The following is a 26890-nucleotide window of genomic DNA, read 5'->3' as shown; positions in this document are numbered from 1 at the left end:
CATTCTGGTATCTCAATCCCACTTCCATTTTACTTAGCAAGTGCAACTGTGTTAACATGCGCCTACGTGTTTGGGGGGGGGGAGCTCAGCCAAGCCACCTTGCCAGGCATCAGCAACGTGGCCCATATTTCACACATCTTTAGCAGACAGATGTTGTTACTCTTACTACTAATCACCTCCAGAGTTTATAATGCAGTTACTAGTGATTAAATAAAATGGCAACGATTCAATTAAGTGTGATTATACATCGCAAACCAGATGCCAGCTGTTTAACTAATAGTCACTCTTGAGTTCCATTGCTAAAATGCCAAAACATTCATTATTAATTCTGGAAAAGCTCACGATCCATGCCGAGCAGACAATGGTGTGTAAATAATCTTGAAGTCTGATGGAAAGCTGCATCCAACAAGATGTGCATGTATACACCATCTAACCAATATGTGGCATAAGCCAGGAATGCAGAACCTGCGGCCCTCTGGGAGTCTCATCTGGCTGGGTGGGTCCCCAGATGGCTACGCCCCTTCCCCTGGTCCCACCCACCCCCTTTCCCCCAACCTTTGATCATTTGGGCAGTAGCTAGACCTAAGGTTTGTCCCTGCCTGAGCGCTGGATGCCCTGTGTGGCACTTAGATGAACAAGTTTGACCCCAGGACAATCCTGGGATAAACCGTAGGTCTAGCTACAGCCTTGGTTTCTCTGTTTTTGTGCAGTTTTTTTTCCCCATTCTAAAAAGTTGAAATCCCTCTCCTAAGACTTTGTTGCTGGCAGTAAGAGCCTTAAACTAAAATATCCTGGTATTTTTTATATTATTGCTCCAACCCTATGGAAAGGAGGACAGGGCTCCTGTATCTTTAACAGTTGTATAGAAAAGGGGATTTCAGCAGATGTCATTTGTATGCATGCAGTACCCAGTAAAATTCCCTCTTCATCACAACATAGAAAGCTGCAGGAGCCCTGCCCTCTTTTGTATGTGATCATGGGGCTAGGTCTATCCTATCTAATCCATTTGTCTTTAGCCCTGACTCTTGCAATTTGCAAGGATTGCAATTTGAGATTGATAAACAAATGGTCAAAGAACACTTAATTTCCTTGAATGAGTTCAAATCTCCAGGGCCCGATGAACTGCATCCTAGAATAATGAAGGAGCTAGCGGAAGAACTCTCAGAACCTTTGTCTATTATCTTTGCAAAATCATGGAAGACGGGTGAGGTGCCGGATGACTGGAGGAGGGCAAATGTTGTCCCTATCTTCAAAAAGGGCAAAAAGGAGGAACCTGGGAACTACAGACCAGTCAGTCTGACATCCATCCCTGGGAAAATTCTGGAGCAGATTATAAAGAAGTCAATCTGTAAAAACCTTGAAATCAATGCAGTGATCACTAGAAGCCAACATGGATTTGTCAGGAACAAGTCCTGTCAGACAAATTTGATCTCATTTTTTGATCGGGTAACCTCCCTTGTGGACTGTGGGAATGCTGTGGATGTCATATATCTTGACTTCAGCAAAGCTTTTGACAAAGTGCCCCATGATATTCTGATTAACAAACTAGCTAAAAGTGGGCTAGATGGAACAACTATTAGGTGGATTCACAGTTGGCTACAGAATCGGACTCAAAGAGTACTTATCAATGGAACCTTCTCAAACTGGGGAGAGGCAACGAGTGGGGTTCCGCAGGGCTCAGTCCTGGGCCCAGTGCTCTTCAACATTTTTATTAATGATTTGGACGAGGGGGTGCAGGGAATGCTTATCAAATTTGCAGATGACACAAAATTGGGTGGGATAGCTAATACCCTGGAAGACAGAAACAAACTTCAAAGTGATCTTGATAGGCTGGAGTGCTGGGGTGAAAACAACAGAATGAAATTTAATAGGGATAAATGCCAAGTTCTACATTTAGGAAATAGAAACCAAAGGCACAGTTACAAGATGGGGGATACTTGGCTCAGCAATACTACAAACAAGAAGGATTTTAGAATTGTTGTAGATCGCAAGCTGAATACGAGCCAACAGTGCGATATGGCTGCAAGAAAGGCAAATGCTATTTTGCGCTGCATTAATAGAAGCATAGCTTCCAAATCACGTGAGGTACTGGTTCCTCTCTATTCGGTCCTGGTTAGGCCTCATCTAGAGTATTGCGTCCAGTTCTGGGCTCCACAATTCAAGAAGGATGCAGACAAGCTGGAGCGTGTTCAGAGGAGGGCAACCAGGATGATCAGGGGTCTAGAAACAAAGCCCTATGAAGAGAGACTGAAAGAACTGGGCATGTTTAGCCTGGAGAAGAGAAGATGGAGGGGAGACATGATAGCACTCTTCAAATACTTAAAAGGTTGTCACACAGAGGAGGTCCAGGATCTCTTCTCGATCCTCCCAGAGTGCAGGACACGGAATAACGGGCTCAAGTTAAAGGAAGCCAGATTCCAGCTGGGCATCAGGAAAAACTTCCTGACTGTTAGGGCAGTACGACAATGGAATCAGTTGCCTGGTGAGGTTGTGGCCTCTCCCACACTAGAGGCAGCTGGACAACCCTCTGTCAGGGATGCTTTAGGGTGGATTCCTGCATTGAGCAGGGGGTTGGACTCGATGGCCTTGTAGGCCCCTTCCAACTCTGCTATTCTATGATTCTATAATTCTTTTACCTTTGGTCCTGTCTGTCACTGGAACACAACCCTAAGAGTTTCTCCAAACTGGATTTTGACACCCCTGGTATAATCCTTTTAATCCAAACAACTGTGGGAACATACAAAATGGCTGGCTACGGAGGTGTCCAAAGAAACAGGAGTTCTGTTTACATCCCATTCATTATTATATTTTACACAGAACCAGAAGTATACTATAAATGGCATAAATTAAAATTGCCTATGCCAGTTTATGCCTGCAGACATGCACAATACTTCTGGGAATCACATATCACAAGAGCAGACATTTAAGAGGAACAAGATCTAAAGACACATTTAATATGGACTGGCATTGCTTTATAGTGTATACAACTTCGTAGGAATGGGAGAATAAAATTCCAAAAGCATTTAAGTCATGTTGATTGCCATAATGAAAGGCATCTCTCTTGTGGTTAGTTAATTTATTTTTTCTGACCTAGAAAGGAAGGAAATGCATAAGATCTGAAGAATAATAGACTTTGTAATAGATATATTTTGTAATAGTTGTAATATGATCATTGATGTCCTGTGAGATGAGGGGAGAGGGGAGGGATATTATATTTAAATTTGTTTTGTTTTATGAAATTTAAAATAAATAAAAAGAATGACAACACAATATGAGCCAACAGTGTGATATGGCTGCAAGAAAGGCAAATGCTATTTTGGGCTGCATTAATAGTATAGCTTCCAAATCACGTGACGTACTGGTTCCTCTCTACTCAGCCCTGGTTAGGCCTCATCTATAGTATTGCGTCCAGTTCTGGGCTCCACAATTCAAGAAGGACGCAGACAAGCTGGAGCGTGTTCAGAGGAGGGCAACCAGGATGATCAGGGGTCTGGAAACAAAGCCCTATGAAGAAAGACTGAAAGAACTGGGCATGTTTAGCCTGGAGAAGAGAAGATTGAGGGGAGACATGATAGCACTCTTCAAATACTTAAAAGGTTGTCACACAGAGGAGGGCCAGGATCTCTTCTCAATCCTCCCAGAGTGCAGGACACGGAATAACGGCTCAAGTTAAAGGAAGCCAGATTCCAGCTGGACATCAGGAAAAACGTCCTGTTACAGCAGTACGACAATGGAATCAGTTACCTAGGGAGGTTGTGGGCTCTAGAGGCCTTCAAGAGGCAGCTGGACAACCCTCTGTCAGGGATGCTTTAGGGTGGATTCCTGCATTGAGCAGGGGGTTGGACTCGATGGCCTTGTAGGCCCCTTCCAACTCTGCTATTCTATGATTCTATGAACTGTCCCAAGTCAGAAATCAGGTTCATCCAACCCAAGGGGACGTGCTTCTAGAATCTAGATGGATGCGTTCCCAGGATCTGACCAGAGTGGACTCCAATACATTTAGAGTTGTACAACACTGTGAATTCTTCCAGGCCTCTCTCCTCACTAGGACACGGCATTGGGAAGAACCATACCTCCAAAACCAGATGACACGTGACAATCTTAACCACTGAAGTTCCAGGTGGTTAGAGGTCCCCAAAGGCCTACATCACCGAAACCTACAGTTGAGCCTACATAACCCAGTCACTTGCTTCCTCCACTTCCCAGCAGATAGGCGCCATGAACCAGGCGTCCAACATAAAGCTTATTACACTGGACGGAACTCCTTCCTGCAATAAGCCCCACAAATCCTTACACCACTGTTGGGGTAATCACTATTGCACACTTGACTGCAATGGAGAACACCGAATGTGTATATCAGTCTTTGTCAGATAATGGTTCGGCGGGAGGAATTGAAAGCCAAAGATAAGCAATCATATTTCATTAAAATGTCACAAGAAGTTTATCTTTTTCGCAGCAACTGCGGATTAGTTTGCTTTTGGCCTCGATCAATTCCCGCCCACCAACTCCCGAAGAAGGGCGTTCGTTCTAAGTGGATGTTGAGAATTATTATTATTACCAAGTCTTTTTTCAGAATGTGTCCTACCTAGTTTGGGGAAATGTGTGTGTGTGTGTGAGAGAGAGAAAGAGCATTTTAAAACTTTGGAAAAGCCTGAAAACTAGTCTTTGAGATGACATACATTGACATCGATCACTGAAGAGAGATTTGTCCAAATCTAAAACAAGTCAATCAAAGAGGGCAATCCGTTCTCTTAGAAGAGTTTCTGGAGTTCTGCCTGTCTGAAAAACGCACTGCATACACTGCAACAACAGAATGAAACTTAATAGGGATAAATACCAAGTTCTACATCTACGAAATAGAAACCAAATGCAGTTACAAGATGGGGGATACTTGGCTCAGCAATACTACAAACGAGAAGGATTGTGGAATTATTGTAGATCACAAGCTGAATATGAGCCAACAGTGCGGTGTGGCTGCAAAAAAGGCAAATGCTATTTTGGGCTGCATTAATAAGTATAGTTTCTCAAATCGCATGAGGTACTAGTTCCTCTCTATTTCGCCCTGGTTAGGCCTCATCTTGAGTATTGCATCCAGTTCTGGGCACCATACTTGGACACAGATAAGCTGGAGCGTGTTCAGAGAAGGGCAACCAGGATGATTTGGGGTCTGGAAACAAAGCCCTATGAGGAGAGACTGAAAGAACTGGGCATGTGAAGCCAGCAGAAGAGAAGATTGAGGGGAGACATGATAGCACTCTTCAAATACTTAAAAGGTTATCACACAGAGGAGGGCCAGGATCTCTTCTCGATCATCCCAGAGTGCAGGACACGGAATAATGGGCTGAAATTACAAGAAGCCAGATTCCGGCTGGACATCAGGAAAGACTTCCTGACTGTTAGAGCAGTATGACAATGGAACCAGTTACCTAGGGAGGTTGTGGGCTCTCCCACACTAGAGGCATTCAAGAGGTTAGCTAGACAACCATCTGTAAGGGTATGCTTTAGGATGGATTCCTGCATTGAGCCGGAGGGGGGGGGTTGGACTTGATGGCCTTATAGGCCCCTTCCAACTCTACTATTCTATGATTCTATGATTAATTATAATAACAATATTAAAGGAGGATGTTTATCTACAAAATATGACTATTTTAACCCAAACTCATAACCAACTATGGACTTTCAATAGAATTCTCTATTGCTTAGCACCCTTCTGTAAGTCAATATAAACCAACTGATCTATTTACCAGGGAGAATCCTGTTTCCTGGTACCTGTCCCAGGTAAAATAATGCCCTTGCTTTATCTTTGGGGGATGCTGTCCCCACAGAGCTGTGTTGGCATGTGGCATTCATGTGGTGGAATCACCATTTGAAGGGTTGCAGCCTCTTCTCCAAACTCTCCAGAAATTAAATCTGAGTGGGGACAGAACATACATAGTGAAGGCATTGTCACAATGGCACGAAGCATGAGAACTATATCTATATCTATCTATCTCAGTTTCCAAATAGGAAATCTGATCTGGCTAAAATGCCAATCCTTTTTGTAGAATGTTTTCTGGTGCAACGCATTAGACTTCAAGCAACCTGTTCTGACTTGGACAGGCTGATTTTGTAAAAGAGATTCACTCTCACTGATGATCCTCTTCTGCATTATGTAAATGAAAATATAAACCTCATCAGAAAGAACTGAGATAAGTGCATAACTGATCTGGCTCTTGTGAAATCACGTTTACTTGGTAGGGGCCATATCTCAGTGGAAGAGCACATGCTACGAAAGCCAACGTTCTCAAGTTCAATTCCTGGCATCTTCCAGGTCAGGCGAGGAAAGGCTCCCGAATTTAAATTTGCAGAGCTGCTTCCGATCAGCACTGTCAATACTGAGCTAGATGGACCATTGGCCCGGATTGGGATAACACCGCTTTTTATATTCTCAGTGAAGATGGCAGATCTTACAGGAGATTACACAGCCTTAGGACCATACTTAAAAGATACACTGATAAAAGTTAGCTACATGCACACCCAAAAACTGGTTTACCATTTTCAAGTGCTGAAACAAAACTGCTCAGAGGCTGTTTGGAGTCACAGGTCTCACACCATGAGCTGGGGTGTAGTAGAGGCAGAACTCAGAGGGACTGAGCGCTGTGACTTTTTCTTTAGCAGGGATGCTGACATCATCTGCCACCCGCGTCACGCTTCCCTGTTCTCTCTGAGCTTAGCTGCAATCCTCACAGTCGCTGAGACAGAAATAGAATTTTCCAGCAAAAATACTTTTCCAAAGGGTGGCTTCTTAACCATGCAGTGCGGCTTGTTAACCACCCTGAACAAACCAACAACAAACCATGGGTTCTCAAGGTGGCCTATTTGAGAACAATAAGCCACACTGCATGGTTAACAAGCCACCCTGAAGAAAATGTCCTGGGTTCAGACAACACACTAAACCACAGTTCAACAAACAACCCAGAGTTCAACATTAGCCCACACTCAACTAACTTCTAAGTGTGGGTTGGCGTGTTGTGTGAACCCAGTCAGAGGGAGGGAAGGAGAGCAAGAGGGAGAACAACACAGTGGCCAGCATCTTTGGAGACTCCTTGAGGGCATGGCTATGGGAACATTCATGATGAGTACCTGCACTTCAAAATTTACCGCTACACCATGAGTCTGATTCCACGTTTCCTCTTCCATTGGGGCTTACTGGTCAGAAAAGAAAATTTCAAGTAGCTTGAGCTGGGACACGAATCCCACATCCCAGAATTCACCTGGCCCTGGGAGCCAGGTGTTTTCAGGAGCCAGGGCCCTGCCACTGTCTCCTACAAAGCTCCCAGTTCAGCCCTGGCAATGCTGCTGAGAGACGCCACCTTTACCTGGGCCTAAGTGCTTGGATAGGGGTGGGTAAATTCACTCTTCTGTCATCAGATGTATGAGCTTCTTCTGAGGTTCAGCTTGGCAGCCGTCTGCCCCCGGTGCCAAAATTCTGCACTTCCCCCCAGGGTGTTTATGGGGCCTTTATGGTCACTGTTAATGCAGTGGGGAAAGTGCACAATTTCAGCAGCGAGGACTGATGGCTGCCGAGGCTCGCCGGGGGATGCGGAGGATTCCATTAGATTCCTGGGCTCAGCCGGGAGCTCGCAACATCCCTATTTGATAAAGGTTGAGGAAATTCCTCTCTGTCTTACTTAACTACTAGCTGCGTTTTTTCAGAACAGAAAAAAATGATATCATAGTTCAGTCTAAACCATGAGAACATAAGAAGAGCCCTACTGGATCAAACCAAGGGTCTATCTAGTCCAGCACTCTGTTCACACAGTGGCCAAGCAGCTGACAACCAGGAACCCACAAGCAGGACACGGGTGCAACATCACCCTCCCACCCATGTTCCCCAGCAACTTGTGTACATAGACTTACTGCCTCTGCTACTGGAGGTAGCACATAGACCCAACCTGGTGCCCTCCAGATGAGTAGGACAACAACTCCCATCATTCCCAGCCAGCATAGCCATTAGCCAGTCTAACTGGGAATAATGGGGCTTGTAGGCCAACACATCTGGAGAGCAAGACAATGGCACAATAGCCTAGACAATGGCACATTGAGCATCTCCACATCAAAGAGGAAAATAACCCAGCAACGTTTCTCCAAGAGCAAAACGAGGGCTGGCAAACAGGCTGTCAGTACTAGATCATTTGATGACTCAGAGTTGAACATGTTAATGGCCTCTTCTAAACGGCATCGTGTCTGCGATGATGTCAAGCGATCGTGAAATTTCTGGTCTGGTCTTAGATTTCTGATGTAAGCCACCACTTCAGGGCTGCAGTCAACAACAGGTCATGAAATGTACGTGTGGGAATTAATTCCAGAACAAGCTGTTTTTCTTTTAGGTTTTCCTACTTGCCCTGGCTGGCCCATCTGTCAACTTGGGAGAACCACTCTTATTAGAACTCTCCGTAGAGTCTGTGAAAGGCCCACTCCTTTTGCCAGGCCACAGTTTCTGAATGACCTGGATTAAACACAGATAATCCATCCCAGGATTTGTACCAGACTAGCAAATGTGGCTACCTGCAAGGAAAGAACCCTAAAATAAACAACTATCTCCTAAGTCTTGTGTGGAACCAAATTCCTACTTCCAAGGGTCCCAGGTCAGCGGACACAACATTCTCCTTGAGAGAATTTGGATGGCTTTAGAGAACCACCCTCAAAAGCCACAGCTGGCCTGTTCAGCTTCTCTGGATCGCTGCCTCTTCCTCGCTCATCACACAACTCCAGGAAACATGAGGCTCGGGAACCAGCAAGTCACAAGAAACAAGGTCAACAGAAGGTGATGGCACCAGGAAGCAAATTTGGGAGTTGCCACCTTTTCCCTGGCTCTACTTCTATGCCTTCAACAGCAGTCTGACATGCGGTAATTAAGCAGGCACTTGGACAGAGTTAAAAAGACTTCGCCTGTTTCGCTTCTGCATGCCCGGCTGATATTAAAGGCACAGAACAACCCTCCTGGGTGAATGGGGGAAACCGGTACCCACCTGGCTACATAGACAGGTTAAGTCTCTTTGGAGGGGACACAAATCAAGTAGGGGTAAGAAAACACCCTCCTCGGGACAGATAGAGGCCTTCAAGAGGCAGCTGGACAAGCATCTGTCAGGGATGCTTTAGGGTGTATTCCTGCATTGAGCAGGGGGTTGGACTAGATGGCCTTGTACGCCCCTTCCAACTCTGCTATTCTATGAGTCTGTGATAAAAGCGAGAAGCTTAACAAGCAGAAACGTCTATATGAAGATTCCATGAGGCTCTTAGTTCAAAAGACTCAGCAACAACAAGAAGCAGGTGTATCTGTTGAGGCACTAGAGACCGTTTAGGCTGTGCAAAAAAAGCAGAAGCCATTGAGGATCTTGCAAACGAGCCCTGCACTCATTATTATATTATTATTATTATTATTATTATTAATATTAATTTATTACATTTGTATATCGGCCCATAGCCGAGGCTCTCTGTGTGGTTTACGTAGGATAAAAACACTTAAAAACCATAAACAAAAATTGAAAATCACACAAAAACATACAAAACAAACCCAGGCTAATTTCATATTGCTAAATGCCTGGGAGAAGAGAAAAGTCTTGACCTGGCGCCGAAAAAATAACAATGTCGGCGCCAGGCAGGCCTCATCAGGGAGATTGTTCCATGTCATCAGGGACATGATAGCCCTCTTCAAATACTTCAAAGGTTGTCACACAGAGGAGGGCCAGGATCTCTTCTCGATCCTCCCAGAGTGCAGGACACGGAATAATGGACTCAAGTTAAAGGAAGCCAGATTCCAGCTGGACATCAGGAAAAACTTCCTGACTGTTAGAGAAGTACGACAATGGAATCAGTTACCTAGGGGGGTTGTGGGCTCTCCCACACTAGAGGCCTTCAAGAGGCAGCTGGACAATGATCTGTCAGGGATGCTCTAAGGTGGATTCCTGCATTGAGCAGGGGGTTGGACTCGATGGCCTTGTAGGCCCCTTCCAACTCTGCTATTCTATGATACTATGATTCTATGAATTGGGGGGCCACCACAGAAAAGGTCCTCTCCCTTGTTGCCATCCTCCAAGCTTCCCTCGGAGTAGGCACCCGGAGGAGGACCTTGGATGTTGAGCGCAGTATACGAGTAGGTTCATGTCAGGAGAGGCGTTCCGTCAGGTATTGTGGTCCCAAGCCGTGTAAGGCTATTGTTGCATGCAATAAAAGCAACGCTGTCCAAAGGCAGGAGAGACTGAACTAATCCAAGCACGTTCTAGAAAGCAGTAGCGCTTGGGTTAAGCAACGTATTGGAGCCACGCTGCAATACAGGTTTGGACTCATTCATTTAAAGGAGTGCAATAGCTCCAGCAAGCGACACCTCCCTAAAGGAAGGGGGGGGAGGGATGGACTGAACTCCACCTCATGAAATCAAACCAGAAATGCAACTTTCAGTGAGTTTGGAGCGCCAGACAAACAACGACGCTTTCTTCCCACCGGGCTGAAAGCAAGCCAGACTCCATTACATAAGTTTGTGCAGCATTCATTTAGAATGCAGAGAGGAAGCCAAGAGGTAGAGAAGGTGCAGCAGCCTATGGGTGGAAGTTCTTGAAGAAAGGCAAGGCAGAGAACACACACACACACACACACCGCCCCCTTTCCCCTGGCAAAGAATTGCTGAAAGATAAATGATGCATGTTTTTAAAGTCAGAGAGAGAGAGAGCATCCTGTCTAATTATTATTATTATTATTATTATTATTATTATTATTATTATTATTATTATATAATTATTTATTGCATTGGAAATACCCTTCAGTTAATTGCCTAGGAACAACTTCAGTTTTAAACTGAATCAGGACTGCTTGGAACCGCTTCACACATTACAGATTTTAAGTGTGAACCTACGATGTTTTAGGTATACCCTTAAAAGCTAAAACAGTTAGATCATCGAGAACGTGCATCACATTGCTCATGGCTTCCTATTGCATATACCCTGAATGACACACCCAGGTTTGTTACCGTGAGATACGTGAAATGAATTTTAGCATCGGTTCCCTGGTTAAATTTATTCCTTTTATTAAATCCTGCCCAAAATGGCTCTCAAGGCAAGTAACCATGATAAAATGCAAATAAAAATGGAATTTGATTGAAACGTTAAAAACAAATCACTTGGGTATTGCCAGGTAATCAATTGGAAGGGGGCTTTCAAGTCATCTAGTCCAACTCCTTGGTCCATGCAGGAAATACTGGACCAGAATATTCCCTACAGATGGATGTCTGGCCTCTGCTTCTGCCTTAAGACCTCATAAGAAGAGCCATGATGGAACACAGAGGGTCCATTTTTAGCCCAACATTCTGTTCACAGTGGTCAACCAGCTGTTGACTAGGAACCCACAAGCAGGACACAAGTGAAACAGCAGCCTCCCACCCATGTTTTCAAGCAACTGGTGTACAGTTGCTTACTACCTCAGCTACTAGAGGTAGCACATGGCACTTACCTGCAGTGACACCAGGAAAACGCTCAGTGGCGGTTGGTGGCTGCAATGTCAGGAGGTTTCAACCAGAACCAGTCAGAGCTATCCAAGATCTGCACCTTGGATAGCTCCTTTAGAATTCTGGATGCTTTTGATTAAAACCCAGAGCAGATTCACTGCCCCACTGACATCGGAGCCACCAGCCTCCACTGGAAAAACAGGTAAAAAGGTGAGTTTGGAGAGAAGGGAAAGGTGTGTGCCAATGAACAGGGAGGGGAAGGGACTGGGGAAGCCAGCTTATGCCATATCCCCAGCTCCGCTCCCAGCTTTCTTCCTTCTTGCTCCACAAAGCCTCAGCTAGATGGGCAAAAAAAAAAAAAGCCCATCTAACTAAATTGCAGAGTGGGAGGAACACAAGAGGTGAAGATCATCTATGCCGCACCTCCCAATCTGTATTAGGTGACCATAAATCTCTGAGTTCGGAGGCTTAAGGCCATCCCAATAGGACTGCTCTCTAAGTTATTAATGGTGATAGTAAGAAAGTTGACAGTACTGATCTAGCACTGAGGAAGACCTCCTCCGGGGTGGCCGCTCCTCTCTGGAACACCCTACCTGGCAATCTCTCTCCACAAAACATCTACCGACAGGAACAACTTATATCCAAAACCCTCCACCAAGTTCTGTTACCAGTAGATTATTTTTGTTTGTTCAATTCTGATGCTATGGCTTCTGTTAAAAGCCTCCTGACGCATTTTCACCTGTTCAAATATACCTACTTTGATTTGAACATCTCTTAGAGCCAGTTTTTTAAACTAAAACCAAAAGACTACTAAATTAATACATCATTATCATAATGAGATGCCCTGTCTGTTGAGCTCAGTGGAGCCCGGGTTCCGCAACAGATGATGCAGCATGGGCAATTGCATCATTTCAAAGGCGGCAGCCATCAAAAAGCTGAAGCAGAGACTCAAGATGTCTGAAACAAACATGGCTGATGGGAAGGAAGTGATGCAGGGTGTTGTTGTTTTTAAAGTCAGCAATCTTCACAGTCTGTAACCCTGGTCTCCGGTCCCATTATACTACTCAAGAACTTCTTCACCCTCCATTTAATTGATAGAAAGCCCTCTACGGCTCGGGTCCAGGTTATCTGAAAGACCGTCTTCTCCCATATGAGCCTGCCCATGCTCTGAGATCTTCTGGGGAGGCCTTTCTCTCAGTCCCACCAACAGCCCAGGCACACCTGATGGGTACGCGGGAGAGGGCCTTCTTGGTGGCTACTCCAAAACTCTGGAACTCCCTTCCCAGGGAGTCTAGGCTGGCTCCCTCTGTGCTACTTTCAGAAGCAGGCAAAAACTTTTTTGTTTCAGCAGGCTAATAATAATAATAATAATAATAATAATAATAATAATAATAATAATTATTTATTTGTTACCCGCCTCTCCCTCTGGATTTTGGAACTATATTGGACCAGTGTTAATGTACTAGATCCCCCCTTTTAACCTGTTACAGTTTTTAAAAATTTTAACATGTTTTTAATTTTACTGCATTTATTTATTTATTTATTTATTTATTAAATTTATATACCGCCCCATAGCCGAAGCTCTCTGGGTGGTTTACAAAAGTTAAAAACAGTGGACATTCAAAAAAAGGATACAAAATTTAAACCATCAAAAAATATAAAAACAACCGTATAAAACAGTATCCATTTTAAACAACAACAGTTCTGGGGTCCACTTAAAAATAAACAGCATATGTTGTGAAATGCTGTTAAACGCCTGGGAGAAGAGAAAGGTCTTAACCTGTAGGTTTAATTCTATTTTTAACTTTTGTAATTTATATTTATATGTTTTAATTGTACATGTTTTAATCTTGCAAACCACCTTGAGTCCCAGTACTGGGGAAAGGGCGGGATATAAGTAAATATAATAATAGACACGTAACAGCGCCCTTCCCTATCTGTCTGCCTGGCACCTTCCATCCTAGACTGGCTGTAGGAGCAGCAAGTTAAGACTTCTGGGAGCAAATAAATGGAAGATGCTTAGTTCAGCGGCGACTCTTTTCCCAAGAAGATTGCAGCACAAATGCGTTCTATGACTGATTGCTTGTTAAAGGAAAAAGGCTTCCTGGAATAGGACATTGCTGCCGGAGCAGCAAGCTTCTAAACCATGCTGCCCATTCTATATATTCAACCCTAAGAGCACCATCCTGTGCAAGTTTAGACCGACTGGGTTATGCTGGGAATTGTAGGAGTTTTTCCTATTTTAGGATTGCACCCTAAGTCTAATTTCAGCTCCAGCAAAGCTACATTTTCTCCTAACCACCCCCTATTATTCCAATCTGCTTATTTTGTCTCTAAGTGTGTTCGATCACTATATTTTAATTGTGGGCCTGCTATCAGCGTTTTGGATAGCTACAATTTTTGCAGAATTCCGAATCTGTGATGGCAAAGAAGAGAAGCGTGAATAATGGAGAAGAGGTAGAAAAGAGCAGCCACAGGGAAACTCTCTGCTGGGGAACATGGGTGGGAGGGTGCTGTTGCACCATGTCCTGCTTGTTCATCCCTGGCCGATGGCTGGTTGGCCACTGTATGAACAGAGTGCTGGACTAGATGGACCGTCGGTCTGATCCAACATGGCACCTGAGGGGAGACATGATAGCAATCTTCAAATACTTGAAAGGTTGTCACACAGAGGAGGGCCAGGATCTCTTCTCGATCATCCCAGAGTGCAGGACATGGAATAATGGGCTCAAGTTATAGGAAACCAGACTCCAGCTGGACATCAGGAAAAACGTCCTGACAGTAAGAGCAGTATGGCAATAGAACCCAATTCCCTAGGGAGGTCATGGGTTCTCCCAACCTAGAGGCATTCAAGAGGCAGCTGGATGGCCATCTGTCAGGAATACTTTAAGGTGGATTCCTGCAATGAACAGGGGGGTGGACTTGATGGCCTCATAAGCCCCTTCCAACTCTACTAGTCTATGATCTATGATTCTATGATCTATGTAAAAATGCCACCCTTTAAACACTGGATCCTACTGCAGAATGTTTGACAGCTCAAAACTTGGCGTTCTGTTTTGTTTTGGAATGTAACGCTAAAAACCTCAAATAGCAACTACGTCATGGAAATTGCTCAGCTCTCTCTTTTTACTCCATGGGTAAACATTTTAAATGCATGTTTCCAAGTTATTATTAAAGAAATTATTATTACTGAAGTTATTATCAGTGATTTTTGTGAACCGTCCAGACAGCTTTGGCTATCGGGTGGTATAGTAATGTAAATAATAATAATAATTACTGGCCAGTGACCCAGCAAGAGAAACTTCTTGGCCAGTTCCCTGTTTTGTGTACATTTTATATACCCTATTGCTTTACGCCTGCCCCATAATTTCAGGACCAAACCATGTTATGTTACAAGCTTTTGTAATTAACATGCTTTGAACTGGCCACATCTCTTTCTTTAGAAAACAAAAACGCTGATCCCGGTCAGGCTGGCGGCAAGAGGGAAAGATGGTTAATCCTTCCTTCATGCTGTTCCCCTGCTGAATTTGTTTCCCCCCAAATGGCGCTTTGGGAGAAAAACAGCAGGGGGAAACGTTGTCTTCATCCCCCTCTATGCTGCACGTCAGTCCCTATTAATATTAGGGTCTTTTTCTAAAGGAGAAACAGAAATGTTCAGTTTTAAGCCTGTTGGTTAGAAAAGTTTTAGATGCATCGCATCATTTAGCCCCAAAGAGCAAGTAAAGGCTAATACTTATGTTATATCTGTATCCCTTCATTTGATACAGAAGAGTCCACGAGGCCATTGGAAGAGTTCCATCATTCTGAGGGCACTTGAAGAAGAGTTACCTGGGGAGCCCGGTAACTGGCAGGGGAGGGCATGAACCCACCTGAAACTTTAAGTGGCAGCCCAGTTGACTCTGCGGACTCTTCATGGGCATTTGAAACCCGGCATTTGGCTGCTTCAGACAACACTTGGCACCAGCCAGTGGAGGCTGGTGACTCCAAATTCAGTGGGGCTGTGAATCCACTCTGGCTTTCAGTCAGAACTCTAAAGGAGCTATCTCCCCTCTGAGGGAAAACGAGGAGTGCCAGGAGAGGAAAAATGAGGAATGCGAGGAGAGGAAAAATGAAGAGAGGCTGGCAACTACCGGACTGCAGCCTGATGTAAATATAGCAATCATTGATGCAATAGCAGATCAGTGTTTGTTAATTGTCAAAACATCAACTAATATTTTTGGGACTCTTGGGGACATAAGTGATAAACGAACCCCCATTGCTGGATGTACAAAACAACCTGATGAGATTTTACAACTTCTCAAGGACCTGAGGACCAGAACAAAACAAGAAGTGAACCAAGAAGTAAAAGAGCTATCGAAAGCGCTGAACCTAATCCCACCACCACCAAATGGATTCAGCACCTTGGACAGATCCTTTAGAGTTCTGACTGAAACCCAGAGCGGATTCACAGTCCCACTAAAAAACAGAGCCACCAGCCTCCACTACTGCCCGCCAGTTCAGTTTTGTAAACAAAAATGCATGGTAGGTGGTCAACTCCCCCTCCCCTCAAGGGTCCACATGCTGTCTACTATGAGGTAAGTAGAAATGACAAGATGACATATATGTCATAGGTTACATATAGGTTACATCCCACATCTGTTTCGGGTACATGCAAGAACACAATGAGAACTCAAAGGCCGTTTTTTAAACTGAATCATCCTCGTCAGAGTACAAGGAAACAGTGAGGAGTATTCACAAACCAAGAAGAAAAGCCCAGTGAATAGACGAAAAGGCAGCTTTAAAATCTTGACCCAGTATGGCAACAGTTCAGGAAAGGGTTACAAATGGTATCATTGGAGTCTGAGTGCTGAAATCACAGCGTTGCTTACTTGTAATATCCACCTCAGCATTTGCAAGTGGAGGCAGGTTAGGTGAGGAAAAGGCATTGAAACTCTCCGTATCCACCTTAGTCACCCGGTTTCCCCTGTACAGTTTATTATAAAAGTACAGGCACACCTATGAGGACGAGAAAAGAAACATGTCAGTATAGAAACCTTGTAATTAAAAAGATCCAACAGATATATATATATTTAAAAAAGCACGTCTGACTCTTTCTTTAAATATAAGGAGAATGATTTGAGAGAGGATTATAAACATAATGAGGATTATGCTGGGGTGGTGTATACCTTGCATGCTTCAAAAGTGCCACATTTGTCACTTAGTGTTTTGGTGTTCGACTACTGAAACTAAATGTAAGTGAACTGCTTGTGGCATTTCCTTCCAAGAGCAGGTTTGGTGGCCCTCAAGGTTCGTCAAGAACCTTTGAGGCTCAGATCCGATGACCAGGATGTTAAAGAAAGGATGTTAACATAAAGTGTGCGGTTTTGGGGTTCATTAGAGCAGGGGAGAACCACCCAATAGCTTCGGCTATTGGGCGGTATAAAACTGCAATAAATCAATAAATAAATAGGGGTGGGCAAGAAGTAGATCTCCAGATGTTTTGGACTTCAACTCCCAGCATTCCTGAACATTGGTCATGTTGGTAGGAGCTTCTGGGAGTTGAAGTCCAAAACATCTGGAAATCAACGCAAGAAGAGCCATGCTGGGGTCTATCTAGTCCAGCACTCTGTTCACACAATGGTCGACCAGGAACCCACAAGCAGAAAACAGGTGCAGCCTTCCCACCCATGTTCCACAGCAACTGGTGTACATAGGCATACTGCCTCTGATTCTGGCTATAGCACACAGCCATCAGGACTACTAGTCTTCTCCTCCAGGAATTTATGCAATCCCCTTTTAAAGCCATCCAAATTGGTGGCCATCACTACATCTTGTGGTAGTGAATTCCATAGTTTAACTATGCACGGTGTGAAGAAGTCCTTCCTTTGATCTGTCCTGAATCTCCCACCAATCAGCTTCATGGGATCACCTCATTGGGTTCTAGTATTATGGAAGAAGGAGAAACATGTCTCCCTATCTACCTTCTCCACACCATGCATAATTTTGTACAACAGGTCCCCCTTTTCCTGCACCTATGCTGCAAGTTAGCCCCATGGAATAGAATGCGCTTCTTTTTTTTCTTACCAGAGTTTCAGTTTAGCCTTTTGAACGACTGCTGATGGTCCTCTGGCAAGATGATAAATTGACCTGTAAAGCCTTACACGGCTTGGGACCACAATACCTGATGGAACGCCTCTCCCGACGTGAATATACCCGGTCACTACGTTCAACATCTAAGGTTCAACAACTATAGCTGTGCAATACTGGATATCTAATGCTCCTCACACTATTGCCCCGCTCGTGCTCTTCGCTCCTCTGATGCCATGTTTCTCGCCTGCTCAAGGGCCTCTACTTCCCTTGCTCGGCTTCGTCCATTTTCTTCTGCTGCCCCTTAAGCCTGGAACGCTCTACCAGAACATTTGAGAACTACAAGTTCAACCGCAGCTTTTAAAGCTCAGCTAAAAACTTTTCTTTTTCCTAAAGCTTTTAAAACTTGATTTTGTTCTGACTTTATACTGCTGGTTTTACCTTACCCAGTGCCTGTTTACCCTACCCTGTGCCTGTTTGCTTTCTCTTCCCCTCCTTATTGTTTTATTATGGTTTTATTAGAATGTAAGCCTATGCGGCAGGGTCTTGCTATTTACTGTTTTACTCTGTACAGCACCATGTACATTGATGGTACTATATAAATAAATAAATAAATAAATAAATAAATAATAATAATAATAATAATAATAATAATACTGAAGTATAGTTTAGGAAGGCATAATTGTCTCAGGGAGGCTAGACTGGCTCCTTCCTTGTTACACTTTCAGAAGCAGGCAAAAACTTCTTTGTTCCAGCAGGCCTTTGGGAATACTCTGGACCTGTGTTAATGTATTGGATTTTTTAATTGTTACTTGCTTTTTTAAATTTTTTAAATGTTGTTAATGTTACAGTGCGTTTACTTCTATTTTGACTTTCGTAAATTTATATTTACAGTATATGTTTTAATTGTATATGTTTTAATCTTGTGAACCTCCTTGAGTCCCAGTATTGGGGGAAAGGCAGGATATAAATAAATATAAGAACATGAGAAGAATCCTGTTGGATCAGACCAAGGGTCCATCTAGTCCAGCACTCTGTTCACACAGTGGCTAAACAGCTGTCGACCAGGGACCAACAAAGCAGGACATGGTGCAACAGCACCCTCCCACCCATGTTCCCCAGCAACTGGTGCACAAAGGCTTACTGCCTTGAATACTGGAGGTAGCATATAGCCATCAGGCTGATAACCATCGATAGCCTTCTTCTCCAGGAATTTATCCAGCCCCTTTTAAAGCCATCCAAATTGGTGGTCATCACTACGTCTTGTGGTAGTGAGTTCCATAATGCGCTGTGTGAAGAAGTACTTCCTTTTATTTATCCTGAATCTCCCACCCATCAGCTTCTTGGGATGACCCCTTGGGTTCTAGTTTTTTCAGAGATATAATATAATAAGATAGATACGTTAATGTGATTGATACATCTACAAAATTGAATCAGTAATGGAAAGGAGGTCATATTGTGATGAGGAGTTTTTGTGGTATACTGAAACACCCACCATGTATCCTAAATTAAAGGAGCCGTTGTTTTATATTTGGTAATGTATGATTTTTATGACTTTGAATTAAAAAAATAAAAATAAAGTTGCCCTAACAAGTGTTGACAATTGCACTTTTCTTTCTGTTTGTATATTCTGACTGTAATCTTTGATCCTTTGCTCTGAAAGTGTAGACACATGCAGGGGCATAGGGGCAAGAACAAAGAGACAAGAAGAGGAGCAGACCTCAGGGATGACAAATTGTCCAGCAAACAGCAGCGCCCCCAGCAGGTTGGAACGTCCATCATTTCTCAGTTCATATATGGGCACCTCGAAAAAGAGAGAGACAGAGAGAATCAACAGTCAATTGGTGCTTAAAACACACACACACACACAGCAACAGGAAAAAAACAGAGACTCCACTATATGCAATACAAGCGTAAAGCCATGAATAATTTATGAAACGTTCTCTTATCATATGATTTATTGGAACTGGGATATATATTTCTTCATCTAAACGATGGCAGATGGTGGGCTTTCTCCTTTTGAATGTAAAACGTATCTCACACCATCACAACCCACAAAGTTATCCTTGAATTTTGCAGGTTCCTTACGTTGCAAGGAGGGGGTGGGGAGAATGCGACGTGTAAGAAATATCGTTTGCCAAACGCAACCCCCGGTAGCCAACCGATGGCTTTGCACATTATTGGAGGAAGCTCCACCTTATTCCCCTGTACAGTTTATTATAAAAGTACAGGCACACCTACGAGGACAAGGTATCGCAGGCAGCTTCCTGGGCTTGTCTATACACTGTCTATGCTCTGTCCTGGCTGCGCAGTTGTGCTCCATTGTTTATATGATGCAGCCACGCATTCGCAGCCACGTCGTATTATCGCCCGCGAAGCTGTGGGTTTTTGGTGTGTCGCTTTACTGCGAGGTTTGACTATGCTCCAATGTCACCACATGCTTTTGTGCATGTTTCAGTGGTGGATGCAGTTAGGGGGTAGATCCCAGTGTAAGACAGGCATGAGAATAAGGGGCAGAGTGTTTAGTAATGGCTGTCATGGCGACCTTAAAGTCTCATTCTGGAACAAGAGTAAGGACAGTTATTGTGTATAACGCATAAATTCATTGAACTCCAGCAGAGCAGATGCAGGCTTTCAAAGCTACTGGTATTGACATTTAAAGTGCTATTGGTATTGACATTTAAATTGACATTTAAAGCCCTAAACGGTTTGGGGCCAGGTCCTCCCATATGTACCTGCCTGGACCTTAATATCATCTACAGGGGCCCTTCTCTGTGAGCCCCTGCCAAAGGAAGTGAGGCAGGTGGTTACTAGGAGGAGGGCTTTCTCCGCTGTGGCACCCCGGTTGTGGAATGAGCTCCCCAGAGAGGTCCGCCTGGCACCTACACTGTACTCCTTTCATCGCCAGCTGAAGACCTTTTTATTCTCTCAGTATTTTAACACTTAAATTTAACTTGAATTTGAATTTTGCTGTTTTAACTTTGTATTTTAGTTTTATATCAATTTTGCTGCGTGGTTTTTGTCCTGGTTGTGCTTTTTATACTGTATTTTGTATTTGTGCTTTTAACCTGTTGGTTGTTTTACTATGGTTTTAATTTTTGTGAACCGCCCAGAGAGCTTCAGCTATTGGGCGGTATAAAAATGTAAATAAATAAATAAATAAAATAAATACAACGTTGCGCAGAGTTGGCAGAAAACCAACCAAAAAATGCTTCTGGAGGTTGTCAGTCACTCGATACTTGCTGCCCATTACCGCCGTGTGACAACGGTACTGCAAATTTCCCTGGCTGGATAGTCCACATTCAATCCTGCCACGTGACCCTATTGTTGTGGGGTTTTGTGGGAATCATGTACAGCAGCTCCATAGCGACGCCCCCCCTAATGGGGGATACCCATTATCCCAGGACAATTCTCGTTTGGAACGCCACTAAGCGCCAAACTTCATGCAACGAGGAAGTTCCATAATTGGATCCCCTTTTCTCTTTCTCATGACTTCAAAGCAGCCACGGCAGACTGCTAATTTGATCACAGCACCAACACAGGTGGAAATGGAAGTTACATGTTTCCACTCAACGCACCATTTCCCCAATTGAAATCCCCTCCCTCGAAACTGCTATTTAGCTCCACTGGAAGGAGAGGGGAAGCAGGTACCAATACAGTACTTGACTTCCTGCCCCCACCCCCACCACCACCACCACCCAATGGGGCTAATAGTGGGGTTTCGAGAAGGGGAAATTCCAACCAGGGAAATTTATTTATTTATTTATTTATTTATTGCATTTGTATGCCGCCCCATAGCCAAAGCTCTCTGGGCGTTTCACATAAGTTAAAAACACTTTAAAAACAATATACAAAGATTAAAAACCACAAAAACAAGCAGAATACACATACATTTAAAACCACTATAACAACTTTAAAAACGATGAACCAAAAAAACCTAAAGGTCGTTACATATTGCTAAATGCCTGGGAGAAGAGATATGGGGAGGATTAAAAAATACCCCAGCAGCACCACTGCCCCAATTAAATCAGCAGCACCCCCCACCTGTGGTGCTTTAAATTAAAGAAAGGGGGCCTTCTCTGCAGTGGCCCCACATCTTTGGAACAAGCTCCCATTGGAGGTCCACCATGCTCCACCATTGCAGGGTTTTAAGAAGGTCTTGGAAACACATTATTTTATGTTGGCCTTCTCTTGACACGACTGCTGTTGCTGCTGGTGCCATTGTAGTTGTTGCTGGTCTTATTGCAGGCTTTTATTGCTATTTAATTGTGTTTATGTTTTTATCACTTTTAATATTTCAGCTGTTTTTTACATACGTTTTATTTGTCTGTGGCATAAAGGCCATTACAACCACAACAATACAACAAGATGTCTCAATGGCCTCATCTACACCAAGCAGGATATTGCACTATGAAAGCGGTATGAAAGCAGTATATAAAAGGCAGGAGCCACACCAAGCAGGACACAGCGGTATGAAAGCGGTTGTCAAGGCACTTCAATACCGCTATAAAGCAGAAGTGCAGCTCCTGCCTTTTATATACCGCTTCCATAGTGCAATATCCCGCGTGGTGTAGGTTAGGTCTATGACAGCCAAAATTCTTACAAACTCAGGGCCTTCCTAGACCTGCCGGCTTATGCCGGCAGGGAGGCGGGGCCGAGGCGCGCTAACGTTAGCGCGCCTCCCCCAAGCTTCCAGACGGCAGAGCCGCAGGGAGGACGCAAGCCCTGCCGCGTCCGCCATTTTTGTTTGTTTGTTTGTTTAAAGGGGCCGCGGGTGGCCCGAAGACTCCGGGAAGGTAAGTGGCTTTTTTATTATTATTTTTTAAACGGGGGGGGCGAAGGATGGGAGGGTGGGTGGCACAGGGGGAGGGCGGGTGCGATCACGCCGACGACGCCCGAGCAAGCAACCGAGCGGCGCTTGCCCGGGATGGGGCAGCATTGCCCGGGCAAGCGCCGCTCGGCTGCTTGCTTGGGCGGTGAGCGGCGCGATCGCACCCGCCCTCCCCCGGTGCCACCCACCCGCCCATCCTTCGCCCTCCCCTCTCTTCCCCCCCCCCCCCGCCGATGGGCACAGCGGTCCTATGAGCGCTGTGCCAGGTCCGTGGCTTTTCGCGGCTCCTCACTAGTAAGCGAGGAGCTGCGAAAAGCCGCGGAAGTCTCCACACTTCCCCCAGCCCCGGCCTGAGGCCGGAGCTGGGGAAAAAGCGCGCCATAAGCGACAGCAGGGAAACCGGGTTGGAAGGCGCGCTAAGGCCTGGTCTAGCAAGGCCCCCAGAGGGAGAGAATTCATATAAAAGAACCAAACTGAGGGAAAAGGCTGAGATTTATACTGGTGAAAAAACGGATACAGACCCTAGTAGCAATGATAACAGAAAATTATAGCAGGGGGTCCCCTCTGCAATCTATGCCTGATTTCTTTAGAACATTTTGGCGGATTATCTGAGCTGCTGCGGCAAACGTTCCAACCTTGATTGTAATCGCTTTACTAGAATCTGCTATCAGATCAAAGATAATATCAGCAGTGGGCCAACCTGCTCTTGATCTCAGAAGATCTCCCAGAAAAGCTGTTTTTTATGTATCTTACTGCTCTAAGCCTCCTTGGGAGGTCTTCTGCCCTGAAAGGCAACCAACAAATATTTTAAATGAATATATAAAATGATGGGAGGTGGGATCACAGTCCTCTTATGTCACGTGTAGCTTGGCCCAACTCCCAGCCTCACGTGCCCCATCTGAGGCCTTAGCTAGACCTACCTTTAATCCACGACAATCCATGTGATTATCACGAGATCCCTCCTCCATTTACACATGAGGCGTGACGACCCCAGGAGGAGAGGCGTCACACCCGCCATTTTTTTTTAAGCGACAGGAGAGCTCAAGCGCTGAAAGGTAAGTTTTTTTAAAAAATAATTGAACTTCCCCGCTCCCCCTACTCTACCCCGAGGAGCACTGCTCCCCGTGTGGGGCTCCCGGCTCCGCACGAGGAATCGCGCGGAGTCGGGTCAACCCGCGGCAATGGGTCACTTGTTCCATGGGCTCAGCCCGAGACTACAGAAAAACCAGGCCCAAAGTGTAGGGCTCTATCCCAGGGCAAAGGAGGGATCATCCCTCCCACTAATCCCGGGATCCCCTGTGCGCCATGTGGACGCACAGGGACGATACTAGGGTTCACCCCAGGATAAAGCCCTGTCTAGCTAAGGCCTGAGACACAAGGACAGGAAGCAGGGCTATTGTCAGGAGGCATGAGGATCAACAGCAGGCGCCCTCAAGCTTCGCTCCAACCTGGAACATCTTTCAAGGACACTTCTTACCTGAGATCCCGTTAGAACGATGGTTTTACCCAGGTTCTCACACATGAAGGACAGTGCCGAGGCTGTATAGGCCATCGTGTCTGTGCCGTGGAGGATCACAAAACCATCATACTTTTCATAGTTTGCCTGTTGATGCAAAACAAACTCCTTGCGTTAAGAGAATAAATAAGAAAAAGTGGGGGGGTGTTATAGTTTGGAGGGAGGGAGATAACGTGTTATATTTGAGAACAATGGTGAGCAAGTTGATTTTTAAAATAGTAAGAATTACATTTTCCCTCTCATGTATTGTTAAATAATTTTCTAAAGGCCAAATGCATTATAGGGGCCATCATTTAAAATATTGAAGTAACATACAGAGAGAAGCAATTTCTTTATTTTTCAGGTTGCCTTCATCTCCTCCTTCTTGACTCTCTTTTTGGCTCAAATTTCAGCAGCTATCCATTTACCAGAGAGTATCTCTATTACGGGGTCCTTCCCTCTGATAAATCACTACCCCAATGTTTTCCCTTTGAGGATGTGCAGTTCAAAATTCATTAGAGTGAATTGTAATTTCAGGGTTGGGTTTTTCCTGATGTCCAGACGGAATCTGGCTTCCTGAAACTTCAGCCCATTATTCCGTGTTCTGCACTCTGGGAGGATCGAGAAGAGATTCTGGCCCTTCTCTGTGTGACAAACTTTCAAGTATTTGAAGAGTGCTATCATGTCTACCCTCAGTCTTCTCTTCTCTAGGCTAAACATGCCCATAGCACTTTTCAAATACTTGAAAGGTTGTCACACAGAGGAGGGCCAGGATCTCTTCTCGAACATCCCACAGTGCAAGACATGGAATAATGGGCTCAAGTTAAAGGAAGCCAGATTCCAGCTGGACATCAGGAAAAACTTCCTGACTGTTAGAGCAGTACAACAATGGAATCAGTTGCCTGGTGAGGTTGTGGGCTCTCCCACACTAGAGGTCTTCAAGAGGCAGCTGGACAACCCTCTGTCAGGGATGCTTTAGGGTGGATTCCTGCATTGAGCAGGGGGTTGGACTCGATGGCCTTGTAGGCTCCTTCCAACTCTGCTATTCTGTGATACTGTGATGATTCTATTATTCCTTGTGTATGCTCCTATGGCAAATGGCTCAATCATTTTTAATAGAAGCTGAAAATCTACCTAAAGGTGTGAAATATACTTGAGGAAGCAGGCCTCTTGGCCGACCAATCTAAGGAAGCTCTACTATTGGTGTCGAATTTGTTTGCATATTCCAATCCGGCTTCCAGGGACGCTCCAACTTGAACATAATTAATTGTTGAAGAATACAGTCAACATAAAATCCCGTTCTTTCAGTAGCTAATTATGAGAAAATTCAAAGACCTGTTCTTCAATGTATACATATTAATGATGTGTCCTTAACCAGAGGAAGACTGCTAATTAAGAAAAGCTTAGCCGCAGCTTTAAAACAGGAATGTTAACATATGCAAATGAGGCGTATGATCTGATTTCTTGTAGCCGCTTTTACTTGGGGGATTATATACCATTTACGGGAACAGATTAAGCAAACTGGGGCTATTGTCACAGCCGACAAAGAGGAAGCCCCATCACCCAGCCTCAAGAAAGGCAACAGACTAATGTAAGACTGCCCTCTTCTGGCCAAAAGGCAGCAGGGCGCTGCATTAAATACATAGATATAGATACATACAGAGACACACATCCCTGCATTCGCAAGAAATGTATAGAGCAGTGGTTCCCAAACTTTTTCATGTAACCGCCCCCATGGTTCCACAAACTCATGCCCAGTGCTCCCTACCCTACCCTATAAAAATCATTATTCAGAATAGTGGTTTTCAACGACCCACTAAGGAAGATAATAACAATAAAATTCAAAACAGTAACAATTAATTGAATATTTATTCAAAATCCAATTACATTTTTTTTAGTTTATTCAATTAAACATAATTGTTGAACTTGATCCAGTGATATCATCTTTTCAAAGTCTGATAGTCATTTAGCAAGGCTATTAGTTATCACATTTAGTAACTAGGGTAGAGCACCTCACTATTCTGTAAATCCTTAATGTGATGGATGGGCTTGATGAAGCGATACCAGTTTCCCAATGTCTGGTTTAAAGTCACTTAACATCAGTCTTAAATCACCACGTTTCGTAATCTGGAGTCAATTTCTTTGCTTGGAGAGAAGTAGGCAGACCACACTAAAGCCACATTCCACCAAATACGATGTTGGAAATGCAAGCAGGAGCTTCTGAACCACTCTCCATAGTGCAGGAGAGCGATCAGAAATTTCCTTCTGTAACCAAAACTCCTGGTATGGAAAAGACTACCTTGAGCGCACTCCCTGCCACGCCTTTGCCTCTTAGCGCCCCCCGCTGCCGCCTTGCCTCTTAATGCCCCCCTATGCAATTCCACTGCCCCCAAGGGGGCGGTACAGCCCACTTTGGGACCCACTGGTATAGAGCATTGCTTCTGTTTGGTCCCAGAGGAAGAGAGAGATGCAAAAATCAGGAACTGGGTTTAATTTATTTGACAGACCCCTGTTAATGGATTCTGTTTAAGTGGATACTGTTGTTTTTATATTTTTGATGGTTTTAAATTTTGTATACTTTTTAACGTTCACTGTTTTTAACTTTTGTAAACCACCCAGAGAGCTTCGGCTATGGGGTGGTATATAAATTTAATAAATAAATAAATAAACTCCAGGGCACAGTGTTTCCCAAACGTATGAAGAACCAGTGGTGCAGCTAGGACTGGACCTTGGGGCCAAAGCTCATGATCCCAAAACTCAGGGAGCCCCCAAAGTATCAGCCAAAGGGTAAAATCCGTCATAAGTCCTACTTAGAGTTGACTCATTGAAATGAATGGGACTTCAGTTAGTACTCAGCTAGATGTACCAGTGGTCTGACTAGCAGCTTCCTAGTTATTACATTAACTTTCACAGCACATCAGCTGTGCCTTCATGCATGCATTGATTTATTTGTTACGTTTATATGTCACCTTTTCCTCCAAGGAGCCTAAACCCAGCCACTCACAGAGTGGAAGGAGGT

At 44.4% G+C, this 26890-nt stretch overlaps 1 protein-coding gene across 1 annotated transcript in view; it reads right to left on the bottom strand.

The window, feature by feature from the left end:
- LOC134393157 (60 kDa lysophospholipase-like) overlaps positions 1–26890 on the bottom strand; it is a 94997-nt gene that overhangs the window by 49727 nt on the left and 18380 nt on the right. Inside the window, exons 4-6 of the mRNA XM_063118119.1 lie at positions 23854–23979; positions 19266–19349; positions 16348–16474 (exon numbers count right to left, since the gene is read on the bottom strand). Coding sequence (XP_062974189.1) covers positions 16348–16474; positions 19266–19349; positions 23854–23979 — 337 coding nt within the window. The remainder of the gene's footprint in view (positions 1–16347; positions 16475–19265; positions 19350–23853; positions 23980–26890) is intronic.

This window comes from Elgaria multicarinata, chromosome 2, assembly GCF_023053635.1.
Source record: "Elgaria multicarinata webbii isolate HBS135686 ecotype San Diego chromosome 2, rElgMul1.1.pri, whole genome shotgun sequence".
NCBI lineage: Eukaryota > Metazoa > Chordata > Lepidosauria > Squamata > Anguidae > Elgaria > Elgaria multicarinata.
This window is presented reverse-complemented; position numbering and strand designations above follow the sequence as displayed.